At 35.9% G+C, this 15286-nt stretch overlaps 3 protein-coding genes and 1 long non-coding RNA gene across 4 annotated transcripts in view; 2 read left to right on the top strand and 2 right to left on the bottom strand.

The window, feature by feature from the left end:
• Positions 1-15286, bottom strand: part of LOC311295873 — a 183348-nt gene that overhangs the window by 16478 nt on the left and 151584 nt on the right. The window lies entirely within an intron of this gene.
• LOC311295855 (uncharacterized protein) overlaps positions 1-15286 on the top strand; it is a 260836-nt gene that overhangs the window by 190923 nt on the left and 54627 nt on the right. The window lies entirely within an intron of this gene.
• Positions 1694-7280, bottom strand: LOC311295869 (uncharacterized protein). Its single transcript, XM_084417409.1, has 5 exons — positions 6705-7280; positions 4471-4806; positions 3245-3404; positions 2248-2401; positions 1694-1793 (listed from the first exon to the last, which is right to left on the bottom strand). The coding sequence occupies exons 2-5, from the start codon at positions 4675-4677 to the stop codon at positions 1757-1759; spliced, it is 558 nt and encodes a 185-aa protein (XP_084273535.1). The 5' UTR covers positions 4678-4806; positions 6705-7280; the 3' UTR covers positions 1694-1756.
• Positions 10136-14912, top strand: LOC311295854 (uncharacterized protein). The gene is made up of 6 exons (XM_084417387.1): positions 10136-10236; positions 10870-11174; positions 11327-11638; positions 11728-12039; positions 13326-13631; positions 14238-14912. Exons 2-6 carry the CDS (start codon positions 10976-10978, stop codon positions 14297-14299), a joined length of 1191 nt encoding a protein of 396 aa, XP_084273513.1. The 5' UTR covers positions 10136-10236; positions 10870-10975; the 3' UTR covers positions 14300-14912.

The raw sequence follows: 15286 nt of genomic DNA, 5'->3' as shown, positions 1-15286 counted from the left end.
TTGCCGAGATGAGATGCAGTTCCTTGTTTAGCGGTAAAGTCATAGAGAGACTGTGCAGTCAGGCCTACTCTGGTGAGTATGTAAGAGCATACCGTATAAATCAAACAATATAATTTTTTATTGTCAACTGTATCTTTTTTTTTTTTACTTTTTTTTTTATACATTAATGTCAAGTTTAGAAATACTGAACTTTAAATGTGTACCTTTCAAACTTTTAGTCCATTGAATAGTCCCATAACAACACATTGACTTACTGAAGTCCTATTAGTTTTGTTCCAATCTTTATAAAAAAAAAACATTAACATGCCATGGATACAAGCTTTGTCTAATGCTGATTGCATGTTAAATGCTCAAAGAAGGTTAAATGGAAAATAGATACTGATCTGTGATCAGGTTTTGCCTTACTCTGCCCTCATGAGTGACAGAAACTACAAGCAAGAACACTACAGAATTCATAGAGATTGTAAACCAACAGCATATATGCCTACGTTATAAATATTATATTTCAGGTTTGACTTGAAAATGAGCATTACAGAAAAACAGTAAAATAACATTTGTGCATAACCTAAATGATATTCATGAGCGAACGTCCGTTGGTTTGTGATAACCGGCCCATCTGTTTAAAATTCCTCAACAGTCAGTCAACAAATTTTTTTTTTTTTTTTGCCATCAGTGACGGCACTGGCACTGTCACTCGTGTTTTTCTCGTTTATACGACAGAAACGCCACGGTCGATCACCTCATCAGCTCGAGTCATGGTATGATCTAGGATTCTAAGACAATATGAAGAAACTGTTATTGCTCTTTTCTTACGCATTGTTTTTTCACGGTAAGTCATCGGTTCGTCATTCTTTCGGTTTCACATTCAGGCCTATGTTCTTATACGTAAAATGTCACGTATTAGCCTACAACAGATTCGGAAAAATACGAATTTCACCGCCGCTGTAATGTTGATGAATCGGGACATTTTCATGTAAGGAAAATAATTTGCAAAGAATAAAAGAAAAGCTAAATCATTGCTTTTGTCTGTTCTGCAGTAGCCTAATCTAGGGGGCGGGGTTGTCGGTCGTGGGCTTTTGGCGTCCGATTTCCACACCAACCGTTATAGCTATAGGTTATCAACATGATAAACTCTAGTTTATCCATCTGATAAGCTCGGGGACTGCAGATGGAAACTACCCAGCCAACATGTCCATGTGGGCCCCATGTGGGATTTTGATGGGCTGTAACTTGGGCCCTGCATGGGCCACCCAAATGGGGCCCAGATAAATTTGTCCATCGGCTCCACATGGGCCCCATGTGTGTTAGCCCATATGGGCTAATGATGGGTACACAGTGGGCTCCAAGTTGGGCCCATGTAGGAGTTCATTTTATGGGCCCACTTGGGTCCCAAATTATATAATATTAATGGGCCGAAAGTGGGTCCCATACATTACCCTTATGGGGCCCTTATGGGTGATCTCACTGGACCACAGTGGGCCCCATTTATTAAGTAAACCTGATTACCGTGGTTTAAGTAAATGTGCTATACTACAAAATTAACTTTCAAATCACTCCAACTTTGTTACTGTTTTGTTAACCAGTACCTGCCCAAACCAAAAATGCATCAATTTGTGTTACTTTAACATTTTAATATCTAAGAAATTACAAAATATTTGAATTGCAGGAAAAAAAATTACTTCAATTCAGAATGTGTAAATCAACATTTCTTTTATTGAAGTTACTGTCTTCAAGATGAAACCTCAAATAAAAGTGATCAGTCCTGTGCCAGTACAGAATCCTCAGCTTCAAACCTAAAGAGTAAAGAAAGAAAAGACAAATAAATACTTTAAAAATCTTAGCAGAACTTCAAAAAAATCAGTTTTACATGAACATTAAAGAAATGCATGAGTATAATCTAAATTATAATCATGTTTCACGCTCATACCCCCAAAAATAATCTGAGCAAATACAATAGATATTCTAGATTTTGGTGCTTGAACCCCTAATAAGAAAATTGGAATATAATAAAGATCATTAATAACAATAAGAACACTACCAAAATTAATAGGTGCCAATGCACCCTCAATGATTGGCCCCTAACAAATACAATAAGGGTCTTCCTTTGCAGTTTGCCCCCTAAAAATCAGTGCTGTTGAATATTTGATTCTGATTGGTTAACTTAACAGATGTTAAAAATTACTACTAACTGAATGAAAAACAAACAATTTAGCTTTCCCTTTATTTGTTATAAATTATGTAACTTACACCTCTGACTGTGCTGCTCTCCGCACAAGGTTTGGCTGGGCTCTCAAGGCACGGTTGCCATCTCTATCCCTAGCATTTGTGAACCATTTACCGAGGGCTGTCTCCACCTCTTTCTTGCTGACAGTTCTCAAGAAAGTGTTCTGTTTCAGGCTACCTGTGAACCAAAATAATAAATTAATTTTAATGAAAGGGTGCTACTGCAGCAATACACCACTATATTGAGCGCAATACAGCTAATATATGAAAAGTTCAAGATAGATAAAACTCAGTTTTTATTTATTTTCATAAACATTTGGTGATTTTTTTTTTTTATATTGTTCATTCAAACATCAAACGGAAAAAAACTTTTTTTATAAAAATAAACCTGACGTCTAGGGCCCTATTTTAACGATCAGAAACGCAAGTATCATCGTCATGGACACAACAATGATTTCCCTCTTGTTTTAATACTTTATCTTGTAATAATGTATGATTTGCAAAAATGAAAACTGCTGCATCTGTGTAGATGAGAGAAGCAAAGTATATGCGTGTTGTGCACACACAACATTATGGCCAAGTATGCGCCCTTAAAATAGCACCAGGGAATGTTTGCGCTGGAACACGCCTCCTCTTTTCGCTGAACCGCCCCCGGGATCGAAAGTTCATTCCCTAATTTACCAACGTGTGTCTGTGGAGGGAAAAGCCCGCTGTGCGTTGGGTGCAAAATAGGAATGATATATGATATGATACATGCATCGGTGTACAAAGTCAATTGTGCTGGGTGCAAGATAGGGCCCTTAGAGTGTTTTTGTATATCTAATTTACATTCGCAGATGTAATCTAAAAAACCATACAAATCTTCAGGGTTCCCTTTAAGTAATCATTTTTATCACCAGAAAACAAAATGATCAAAATCAACATTGAGCTAGGAACTTCTGGTTGATTTGACACAAAATGACCCCAAACCGTTTGCGTTTTTACTAATCTATGTAAATGAAGGATGTTGAAATGTATATACCATGCAAAGTATCAAACAGACGTAGGCTCCTGAACGAGCGTTTTCCATGGCGCCCTGTGAGGTTCAATTGACGGGCAAGGTCATTCGTCATCAAAAATGCCATAGTTCTACGGACACACTCATCAAGGCTCCTCCCTCCAATGTCCCCAAGGACTGAGACCTGAAGTTGAGATGAAAAGAAATATAGAAGAAACAAAATTACAAATGTAGTGGTAACAGTTCATTAAGGGAAACAGAGTGGGTTAACTTAACCTAGTGTGTACACAGAACCACCCTCTGCATCTACAACTTTGGTTATGTGGGGAATATGGCAAAAATGTATCTCAATTTTTTTTCAGGCAGGATCACGATCCACAATTATTATTTTTTTATGGTGTTTAAGACTATTTTGCAATTTACAGAGCAGTTCAGCTAAAAAATTTCCCCATTTATTTTCTCCTTTTCAGGAACAAGTGAAGAGTGAGCTTGTTATAATTGCACTAAAATGAAGGCCAGTCATTAATATGTTTACAGTCATTAATATATTCATATAGTTCTTTGCATATGTGTAATAGTTAATTCCCCGTTGTTATTTAGTCAGGCAGTAAGTCACTTGCATATTGTTAGGACCCGACGGTGCTAAGGACCCTGAAGTTGACGCGATTTAGTTGGTTTTACACTGCTCTAGGACCATTCTGAAAAAACTCAGGAGTGATTAGTCCGTGGGAGACCATCTAGACTAGTATAACCCCCAATTTCCACCAGATGCGGAACGGCTGCGGAACGGCTCCGCTGCGTGACAGCTCCGTGTTCCGTCGTCCGTCAATACCCACCAGGTCCGTATTTGTTGCGGAACGGCTGCGGTCATGACTGACAGCTGAAGTCACAAGGACCCACGAGATCTCGCAAATTCACGTATGATCGCGCGATATAAGTGCTGAATTGCTGCGGAGCTCTCCGGCATCCGGCAAAAATAGAAGCTCTGCGTATCTGCTCCGGAGGGCTGCGCATCGCCGGAGTCGGAACGCAGCTGTACCGCATTCAGTGGAAATACACTCATTGACTTTAATGGAAACCTATTGACTCCGCCGCCATGCCGGAGCCGTAACGCAGCCGGTGGAAATTGGGGGTAAAACTACAACTGATAGAATGTGCACTGCATCACAACACAACACTCTCTGTAGAGAGATCGTGGAGGCATTTAATTGTCAACGATTTAATTTATCGCACACACCTAGAACACTTACCAAATTTTTCTGGAAGTCAGACTCACAGAGCTTCAACTCCAGATCATCCACTTCAGTAAAACTCTTCAATGGAAAGGGGACTCCCTCAGGCAAGACAGGAACCACACAGTTTTGTTCTCTCTGCTGCAGAAGACACTGTATCATGCTACCCTGTACCTTTTGGCAATCTTTAATTTCTTCCAGTATTGTCAGTACACGAACGAACATTCCATCCCTCACTGCTGTTCCACTGGGCTGAAGTGGTCTGAACTGGACTGAACTGGGCTGAAGTGGTCTGCAGGGAGTACTAGTAGAACTTGTCTGTGCTGGGGTGCTGCGACCTGGCGTTTGTGCTTCCTGTAAAAGAGAAAGAAAATAAGATAAGAGAGAAAATGATTATAATTATGCATCCATCTACTACAGCATCGCATGCATTGTAGTCTCCCTGAGGAAAAAAATCACTGCTTTAGGAAGAATTGTCAAAACTCCTTAAATCATCTAAATCTACAACATGCATATAGACCCTAAGCTAGACCCTAAGCTATTAACGTTTTGAAGTTTACACGGAGATTATAACTGTATTGTTTTTAAAAACTTGCACTTTGTAACATATTAATCATTATCATGTAAATAAACGGCCAGAACGAATTAAAAGTGTATGGGGGGGGGGGGGGGGGGGGGGGGGGGGGGGTTCCAGTTGAAAAGTTCTGTGATGCAAAGCTGAATTTTCAGGATCATTACTCCAGTCTATCACATGATCCTTTAGAAATCATTCTAATATGATGATTCATTCTCAAAGTTGGAAACAGTTCTGCTGCTTAATATTTTTTCATAACCTGTGATACTTTTTTAGGACACTTTGATAAATAAAAAGTAAAAAAATAAAATACAAAAATGTTTTAAAAATAGAAATCTTTTGTAACAACAATATACACTACTGGTCAGTAATTTGGGGTCAGTCATTTTTTTCTTTCTTTTTTGAAATAAATTAATACTTTTATTCAGCAAGGATGTGTTAAATTGATAAAAAGTGATAGTAAAGAAGATTTATATTATTAGAAAATATTTATTTTTTATTTTGAATAAATGCAGTTCTTTTTAACCTTTTATTCATCAAATATATTAGGCAGCAGAACTGTGTCCAACACTCATAATAAATCAGAATATTAGAATGATTTCTGAAGGATCATGTGATAGACTGGAGTAATGATGCTGAAAATTCAGCTTTGCATCACTGGAATAAATTATTTTTTAAAGTATATTCAAATAGAAAACTATTATTTTAAGTTGTAATAATATTTCACAATATTACTGTTTTTTTTCTGTATTTTTGATCAAATAAACACAGCCTTGATAAGCATTAGAGACTTCTTTCAAAAATATAAAAAATCGTAATGTTTCCAAATTTTGACCTGTACTGTACATCAGCGTAATGTTTCTTCATGCAAGACCATTGTTAATAATGTACAAAAATGAAAAGATTAAAATAAATTACTTATCTCTTTTTACCTGATTAACCTAAAGGCACAGCACAACTATGACATTAGTTTAGGATACTTTTTAAACGATCAATACCGACATGCCTACTGATTAATTGAGATAACATAATTAAGATAACTTACATCTAGCAGTATCAATCCATTCTGTATGTGGAGACATCGCATTAGGAACTGCTTGACCGGATCACTAATCAGCGAGTCAATTGATTGACTTCAAATGAGTCATTCTGACAGTTTTGTGATTTTATTCAACAGGTTCACTAAAAAGAACCGATTCAAAAAACGAATCGTTCATGAATGAGCACAAATTATTAATGTTTCTTTAACTACAACGAACAATTTCGATCTGTCCCTCAAATAAAACTTTCCTGAATACTTAAACTGAGTGTACGGGTAGTATGCATCATTTTATGGGACTTTAAGCCGGGTTTTCACCGGCTGCGAAGCACAGGCCTAGAAGCGCAATGACGCATTCTTGCACGATATACTGCCTCGGTCATTATTATGAGACCGAACGATTATGAAAAATACGGTAAAGCGTGTAAAAGGGTGAAAAGTCGGCGCGAACACATATTGTATAAAATTTGCTGGTTAACCAACTTCATTTTAGTTAGCTTATGTAACTTGTTTGAGCTCGGCTCGCTAACCTTCGTTAATGTTCGTTAAATGTTAGCTCTATTGATTCCGAAATATCTAGTTTTATAAAATCTTAAGTAAAACAAAGTTAATACAAAATAAAACGTATACATATCTTACCTTGGTAGTGTTAAACAGGAGATTTGACGGTGATGTCTAGAAGAAACTTGTCCAGGAGAGAAGGAGACCGTTGGTTTTTTTTTTTTTTTGGTTTTTTTTTTAGTTTGAATGTAAAGGCGGGAGGAGGCAATCATTATAGCTTGTGGGGGAGGGGACAGTATGATGCAAGTGCTTTACTCTTTTAGAAAATATAGTTTTAAGCACTTTTTTGCACATAATACAAAATAAGTGTTTTATAAGGCCATGAAATTTACACACACACACAAAAAATAAAAATAAAAAATAAATTTATTTGACAAACATGATGTGCATTTTGTATTATATCAAATTAAAAAAACTTAGTCAAATATTTTTAAATGTTTTTCATTTTCAATACACAATTATGGCAGGTACTTTTAAAATAAATACAAACCAAAATTAGTAATACAAATTTAGTCTAATATAGCCCAATTGGGGCCCAAACAAGACCCACAAATAAACAATAATGGGCAGCCTAGCTGGAGCCCACTACCTAAACCAAACTGGGGCCCATAGTAACCCCATCAAAGTGCCCACTCTGAGCCCATGCCCACATGACACCCATATAACCCAGAGAAAACCCATGTGGGGCCCACATGGACATGTTGGCTGGGTAGCTTAAGCTAAATCTGGTGCAAAGCATCTTTAATTAATGTTTTTTGCACATTGTCCCTGTTGAAATACACAGATAAATAAAATAAAAATAATCATAAATTGGTCAAAGATACATTCATAACGGAATGTACATTCATTCATTCATAGCCTTCAAACGGTTCACACTGCTTCTGTTTTGTTATGCAAATATTGCGCAATCATTCGTTGACAAATTCCACAATGACAAAATCTATTTTCATTTTATGATATTTAATTCTATAGCCTACACTGTAAAAAGTTTAACTATTATTTACTCAATTTTATTGGTGAAACATTTTTACACTCAAAAAAATTGAGTAAATTTTAAAGCTGTGAAATCAATGAAATATACTGTATGAATTGAGTAAATGCAAGTACAAAAATTAAGTAAATCTGAGTAACTGCATCTGGTACATTAACAAATAAAATTGAGTAGAAATAATTTAACATTTAAACATTTAAAAAACAATATTTATGAGTAATATTAACTGTTTTTATTAATGAGTAATATTAATTTTTTTATTTTCTCTAAACCTTTGTAAAATAGTACTCCAGACAACCAGCAGTATACATGACATAGGCCTTTATTTTCAATGAGTACAGCAATACAGCACATTTTAGACTGTTTTTAACATGTATTTGCCTGCATTTAAACTTATTTAACAAGTAAAAATGAAATATTTAAACATTCAGGTAGCCTAATTCAAGTGTAATCAACCAGTTTGTTATCCAATATCCACCGAATCTGCGCTGGTCCTCGCGCCGGAGACGGACTCGCCTCTGCGGGTGAACTTCGAACTTCATACCGCCGTCCTGCGTTTCACTCAGTCACAGCCGAAAGATACTGCGAGCGACTGACACAACCTGCCAATAAACAAACAGTGACAGTTCTGAGGACATTTTATCATCAAAATGATAATAATTATATTCATCATCATTAGGAATGAAGTCGTGTGTTTATGCAAAGCGTTTCAATCACGCAAAAAGACAGGCGCGACTCTCGTTTAGGTGTCAAATTACGCCTCTGTATGTTGTTTTGCATTAAATATGCACAGTAAAGATTTTATAGATAAAATAAAACATACACCAACCTGAATTTCACAGAGGAAATGCACCAAATCTGCGACGCTGAGAAGAGAGTTGTTGTCTGGACTGGAGACTGGAGAGTTCAAACAGCGCGCGCTCACTCAACCAACCGTCGAGCTGTCCTCAGGTCAGAGGGCGGGGGAGGGGTGCGTTGTTTTAATTGAGTAAACTTACTCAATTTTAAGAGTGTGTTAAATATATTAATAATATTGATTTGAATTAAGTAATTTTTTTGTTTCTTGAAACAGATCAGTTTAATTCAACATTCTCGAATATTTTGATAGAAATTTCACAAATATATTAAGTATATTATAAAGAAATAATTGGTTAGTCAAATACTAAATCATTTTATTGAAAAAAACTTAAATATATCTGTAAATTTTAGATAAAATTAACTGTTGGATTTTTACTCAATTATTTTGGTATGTTTAACTCAAACAATCAAATAAACGATATTCAGAGATTTTATTAAGTTAATAAAGTTAAAAATTTCTGTAATATTTACTAAGCCACAGAATTATTTTTTACAGTGTAGTATTCAGTGTATTCTGTAGTAATAGTTGGCTGTTCTAGGATAGTATTGGCATCTATGTCCATGAACCAACTACACCAAACTTTCTATTGCATAAAAGGTTCTTTACATTATTAAAAGTTACACTATGAGTAACATCTTTTTAAGAACTGATCACTGAAAGGTTCTTTGAAGAACCAAGAATTGCTCTTCTTTCTTCTATGGCACTGCTGAGAAAACCCTCCTTTTGGAACCTTTATTTTTAAGATTACTGTTTACGTAGTTTACTGATATTGAAAACTTTCAGCTATATATTTTTTATTTCTCTCAGGTTTGGGGAGACGACACAAGTGTCAGTGAAAGAGGGAGATTCCGTCATTCTGCAGTCTAATGTCACTGAAATACAGAGAATATTTTTGTTGATGTGGATGTATGGATCTCAAAACTCCATTATCGCTAAAATCGAGGGCACAGCTCAGACAGTCTCATTATATGATGTTGATGATGGGAGATTCGAGGACAGACTGCAGCTGGACAATAAGACTGGATCTCTGACCATCAGTGACATCAGAACCAAACACTCCGGAGATTATTATATAAAGATCATCAGCACTGAGACCTTAGTCTATACATTCACTGTTACTGTCCATGGTGAGTAGCTCCGATAGATCTATTGATTATATAGTTTAGGCCTATATATTTTACTTTTAAAATGCACTATGCATCGTATAACTGTTCCTGTTTGTTTTCCAGATGTGATTTTTGCAGGGTTGGAAAACAAGAGAGAAGGAGATTCTGTGACTCTACACACTGGTGTTACTGATTCACAGAAACACAATCTAATACGGTGGACGTTTGGAACTACGAATCCAGACACTTTTATAGCTGAAATGAACGTAAAGATTCATGATATCACATACAGTCCTGATGAGAGATACAGACAGAGACTACATCTGGAAAATCAGACGGGATATCTCACCATCAGAGACCTCAGAACCGCAGACGCTGGTGTTTATCAACTACTGATCTCCAACAGTAAAGAGACCTTATACAAGAGATTCAATGTTTTTGTTGGTAAGTAGCTCATGTTTATTCATGTTAAATGAGCATTTCCCATTAAATCGCACAGTAAAATTACTTATACTAATGACTTTCTCTCTTCAAACATTCCAGATCCAGGTTTGTCTGCTGGTTATATTGTGCTGATTTGTGTTTTTCTCCTGCTGTGTGTGGCTGTAGCTCTGGCTGTGATTTACTACATGTTCAGATACTCTAAACGGAAAGGTAATCATTATCTACAGCTAATATAGCAAAAGAAATAACCCCATATAAGAGTTTAAAAGTGTATTTAATTTGCATAACTATGTTTTCTTTAATTGAGCAATACTATATCTTTCACGAATTATACAGTAGGTGATCTTAAGAAAAAAAGGAATTGACTGTACCTGTAAAGCAGTCTGTGATTCTTGTTCCCACTTAAGATACAGGAAGTTCTAGAATCCTAGAAATGCATTTTAAAAAGTTACTTTTCAAATGAATTGAAAATCAACAGAAAATAGAACATTCCTTTATTAGGATTGCACCTTAAAATGCTACTTATTTATGCAGCTCACTAGGAGATTTTGCAGTTTGAAAAATTAAACATCACCATGATGTTGAGAGTCAGACACAAACAGTGTCAGTAAACAACGCTTTTGAATCAAATTGAAAACCAATATCTGAGAGAAGATCTGTTTCTTGTTAGAACAGCTCCTTCATTACAAATGCATTCTCACTGTTTTGGAGCAAAGCTATTATTTCTGATGGGACTTCAGACATTTATAGTGGTTTATTCGTTAATTTTTCTTTAGAATTGTAACTATTTGTAAAATTAAACATCTGTTAAAACTTTTTTTTTGTATCTTGGTGCTGAGACAGAAAAAAAAAATCGGTGTCAGTGACGGAGGGAAATTCTGTCACGCTGAGAACCGGTGCAACTGAAATCCAGAGAGAGGAAGTACTCTGGACATTTGGACCGCAGGACATGGTCATCGCTCAAATACACAAAAAGGCCGGCAACATTTCGTACGCCGACGACGAGCGGTTCAGCGACAAATTGCAGCTGGACCAGCAGACTGGAGATCTGACCATCAGCGACATCAGGATCCGGATCTCTGGAGATTATCAGATGCAGATCACAGGCAGCAGAGCCAAAATCAAGAGATTCAAGGTTATTGTACGAGGTGTGTGGGTAAATTACTTCAAACACCCTACAGTATTGTCTGTAAACCTGTTCATTTGTTCATTTTACACTTCATTGAGGTCTAAAGTGGGGTTTGAGTTGTTCATCTGCACATATCAACATGCTTTGTTTCTATTTCTTTATGAAATGAAGTGGACACACTGAAATTCACGGAGGGAGAGTCTGTCCACCTGCAGACTGGTATTGCTGAAATACAGAAAGATGATGTGATTCTGTGGAAGTTTGAACCTATAAACGCCCTCATAGCCAAAGTTGATGGGCAAACCAATGAGACCAGCGTCTACGATGTTGACGACGAGAGATTCAAAGACAGACTGGAGCTGGACAGTCGAACTGGAGATCTCACCATCACAAACACCAAAAGCAGCGACTCTGGAGTTTACGAAGTACAGATGAAGAGCAGCAATAAAGCTTCATACAAGAAATTCAACGTTCTTGTTTGGCGTGAGTAGCTCAAGATAATCACAGTATTGATAGTGCGGTTTACTTTCACATTCACATGTTTCTTCTATATGTTTCTCTCTCTTTGGCAGTGAATACGCTGAAATATACAGTTGGAGATTCTGTGACTCTACAAACTGGTGTTTCCGAACTGAAGAATGATGATCGGATACTGTGGAAGTTTAGCGATAAAGAAACGTTCATAGCTGAACTCAACGCAGCCACCAATCAGGCCTTATTCTATGAAGGTCCTGATGGGAGATTCAGAGACAGATTACAGTTAAACCAGCGAACTGGAGATCTGACCATCAGGAACATCAGCAGAGCACATTCAGACGTTTATACACTACAAATCACCAGCGGCAAAAAGATCACATGCAAGAGATTCATGGTGATTGCCCACGGTGAGTAACAATCATATTTAGCACTGTTTTGATGCTTTTAATGCTCTTAACACAGATTATTAATAGTTAAAGACACAAACAACTGAGAAAAACCAACCTGATCTCACGGGAAAACGTAACTTTGTTACAAGGGTGCACATTTGTATGAATTCGTACACTGTAAATCATACAAAAACGTAAGCATGAAGGTCCACCTCTAACCCCATATCTTAACACTTGGGTGTAAGCAGATTGTACAAAAACTTACACATTATATTGTATGTATTTATATGAATTAGCCAATAATTTGCCCAAAACGTAAAATAGTTACAAATTGTCATGAGTGTGTTGAAAAGAAAATTTGAAGATATTTGGGCTATTATTTAATCTGGTGGATAAAACAAGGAATATAATAAATAAAAGTCTACTACTAGAAGATGATCGACAGGCCATGTCTTCCCTCTCTTTACCCTTCTTTACTCAAACATCAGACTTTTTAACGCAGGAAAGAGGTGGCAACAGTTTACACAGGAATCTTGTGAAAAGAAAAAAAAAATGTTGGCTGAAATGTCGTTCCAGCTGATAGGAACGTTCTTAGAACTTTAGCTAACGCTCTGGCAAGGTTCTCTCAATGTTCTTAAAGTAACATTAATAGAATGTTTGTTCAAATTTATCTGTTCTTCAATAATGTTCTCAAAACGTTAACATAAAAACATTATTTATATATCGTGCATGGAATGTTTTTCTCAAGTTTTAGTTAGATGTTCGTAAATCTTTTCGGACATAAAAAAAAAAAGATTTACCTTTAAATTACTAGACATTATAAAATCATCTTTTGGTAAAGTTTTATCATTTTTTGTTTTAATTTTGAGCATTTGGTAGGTTTTTACATGTATACTAAAGCATTCCTCGCAATCCATTCATTCCTAAAGGGGTCATGGGAAGGATGTGTTAATTTTTTTTTTTTTTTTACAACCACATAAACTCCTCGAATCCTGTGTGTGTGTGTGTGTGTGTGTGTGTGTGTGTGTGTGTGTGTGTGTGTGTGTGTGTTTTTATTCTAGAAAGTTTCGGAATCGTCCAGGTTTGCTTAAATAAATAATTGAAATGTCGGTCCAAATCCAAACCTGTATAGATTATTTATGTGGAGCGCAGAAATCCATCACAATATTGAAGAAAATGTACCCTCTTGACCTCCTAATTAATCAGCCATCAGTTCGTTTCGATGTTACCGTGGCAGTGAGGTCAGATCACCTGTTATAATGTCCATGTTTTTCTCTTTTTTCCGATCCTGTGACAAAATAAAGAGAAGACTGTGTCAGCGACAGAGGGAGATTTGGTCACGCTACACAACGAAACTGAAATACAAGATGATGATCTGATGCTGTGGCTGTTTGGAGCTGAAGACAGACTCATAGTTAAAAGAGAAACAAATAAAAGTGCCTGTACATATTATGGTGCCGAAGAGAAATTCAAAAACATATTGAATCTGGATCATCAAACTGGATCTCTGATCATAACAAACAGCACAACTGAACATGCCGGAGTCTATAAACTACTGATCATCAGCAGCCGAGAGACTAAATACAAGAGATATAAAGTTACAATCTGTGGTGAGTAACATGGTGATCTTTTCTATTTCGACTCTGTGTACAGACGCTCTGAAATGAACATATTGCTGTCACGTCTTGTTTTGGTTTTGTTTCATGTCAGTCATGTTTCATGTCTTTGTCATGTGATTCCCTGTTAGTCATGTGATCCTGCCATGTGTTCCCTTGTCTGATGTGTCATGCTGTCATTGGTCCATTGTTTCATTGTTCATAGGTGTCCTTTGTCTAGTCATTAGTCTGTATTTAAGCCCTCATGTTTGCCATGTGTCTTTGTTAAGTATTGTTTCCTTTAACCACTGTTTGGTAAGTGCCGTGTCCGTGCTTTTGTTTTCCGTTTGATCACGTTTTTGTAAATAAACTGCATTTGGGTTCCCAACGAGCTCACCTTCAGTGGACTACTTTACAATTGGAAGATTTAATTTTCTAATTTGTCCTTTAATTTTCTCAATTCTTTACGGTTTGACACTCAACACTGTATTATTTTTTAGTGTTTTTGATCGGGTAAGTGGTAGGAATGCTTGTTTTTTAAACATGTTTATTGGCTGAACATTGACACTAAAGTAGCTGAGACATCAACCTTTTTAACCAGTATTCTTTGTTTTCTTACAGAGAGAGAAAGAAATACAGACAGCGGGGATGAGCAGGAGGGGATATGCTTAATACAAATATAACTGTGAATTTTTGCACATTTTGTATGACATTATGTAAACAATTTTAGATAATTTATAATTTATTATTATTTTAATTAGGTGCTTGTGAACATAACAAATGTGATCATAACTAAACTTGGTTCAAATGATTAATCTATTTATTTTTTTATGTTATATATTTATGAATTTATTTTACTACAGTCCTTAACTTGTTAGTGTATGGACCTTATATGTACTGTATAGCAGTGATTTGTTACTGTGTTATGTATTAGACAGTGCTATATTTCATATTGGCTGAATGCATGCATACTGTCTGACTCTTGACATTGGACAATGATTTATAATTGGTAATAGTATACATTTTGATATTAATGAGGTTCTAATGAGTCTGCTTTAAGGTTTATTCCATGTCAGTTTTTTTTTTTTTTTTATGGTCTTGCTTTTTGTATTCCACTGCTTTTGTGTGTGTGTTCCTTGGTTGAATGGCTTTTGTTTTATTCTCATTTCCAAGTCATTTGTATAAGATTCCGCTCAATTAATAAAAGTTCATATCAATATCTAGATATACTGCTGGTATTAATATCTTAATATCTGTTTGTAAACCACAATCTGATGAAGTCTTTTCTGGAAAGATTGCAAAAACTAAAATATTCTCTAGTTTAATTCAATAAAATAGACAATTAATTCACCTTAAGGTACAGTCAAAATAACCATTGTTTGTCACTATTGACAGTGGATCTTTTTTGCCCACAAAATTTCCCCAAAATGTTGTTATTCCCTACAGACCTTTTTTTAACCACTGAGCAAAACAATTTTCCCTACGTGATATTTTGCTCTCCTTAAATGTAAAATGTAAACTCATTAATTAATAGATGTTTCCACTACGATGTCGATGGACAGCATATTTTCATTGTTGTTGGTTTCTCAGGGACCAATCAGTGACCCGCCATTACTCCTATTAGAAAAATAAAAATTTTATGAAGTTAATATGTCAAGACCATTACGTAT

This window comes from Rutilus rutilus (assembly GCF_951802725.1).
Source record: "Rutilus rutilus genome assembly, chromosome: 8".
Lineage (NCBI taxonomy): Eukaryota > Metazoa > Chordata > Actinopteri > Cypriniformes > Leuciscidae > Rutilus > Rutilus rutilus.
The sequence above is the reverse complement of the archived record's forward strand: the minus strand, read 5'-3'. Positions and strand labels throughout refer to the sequence as shown.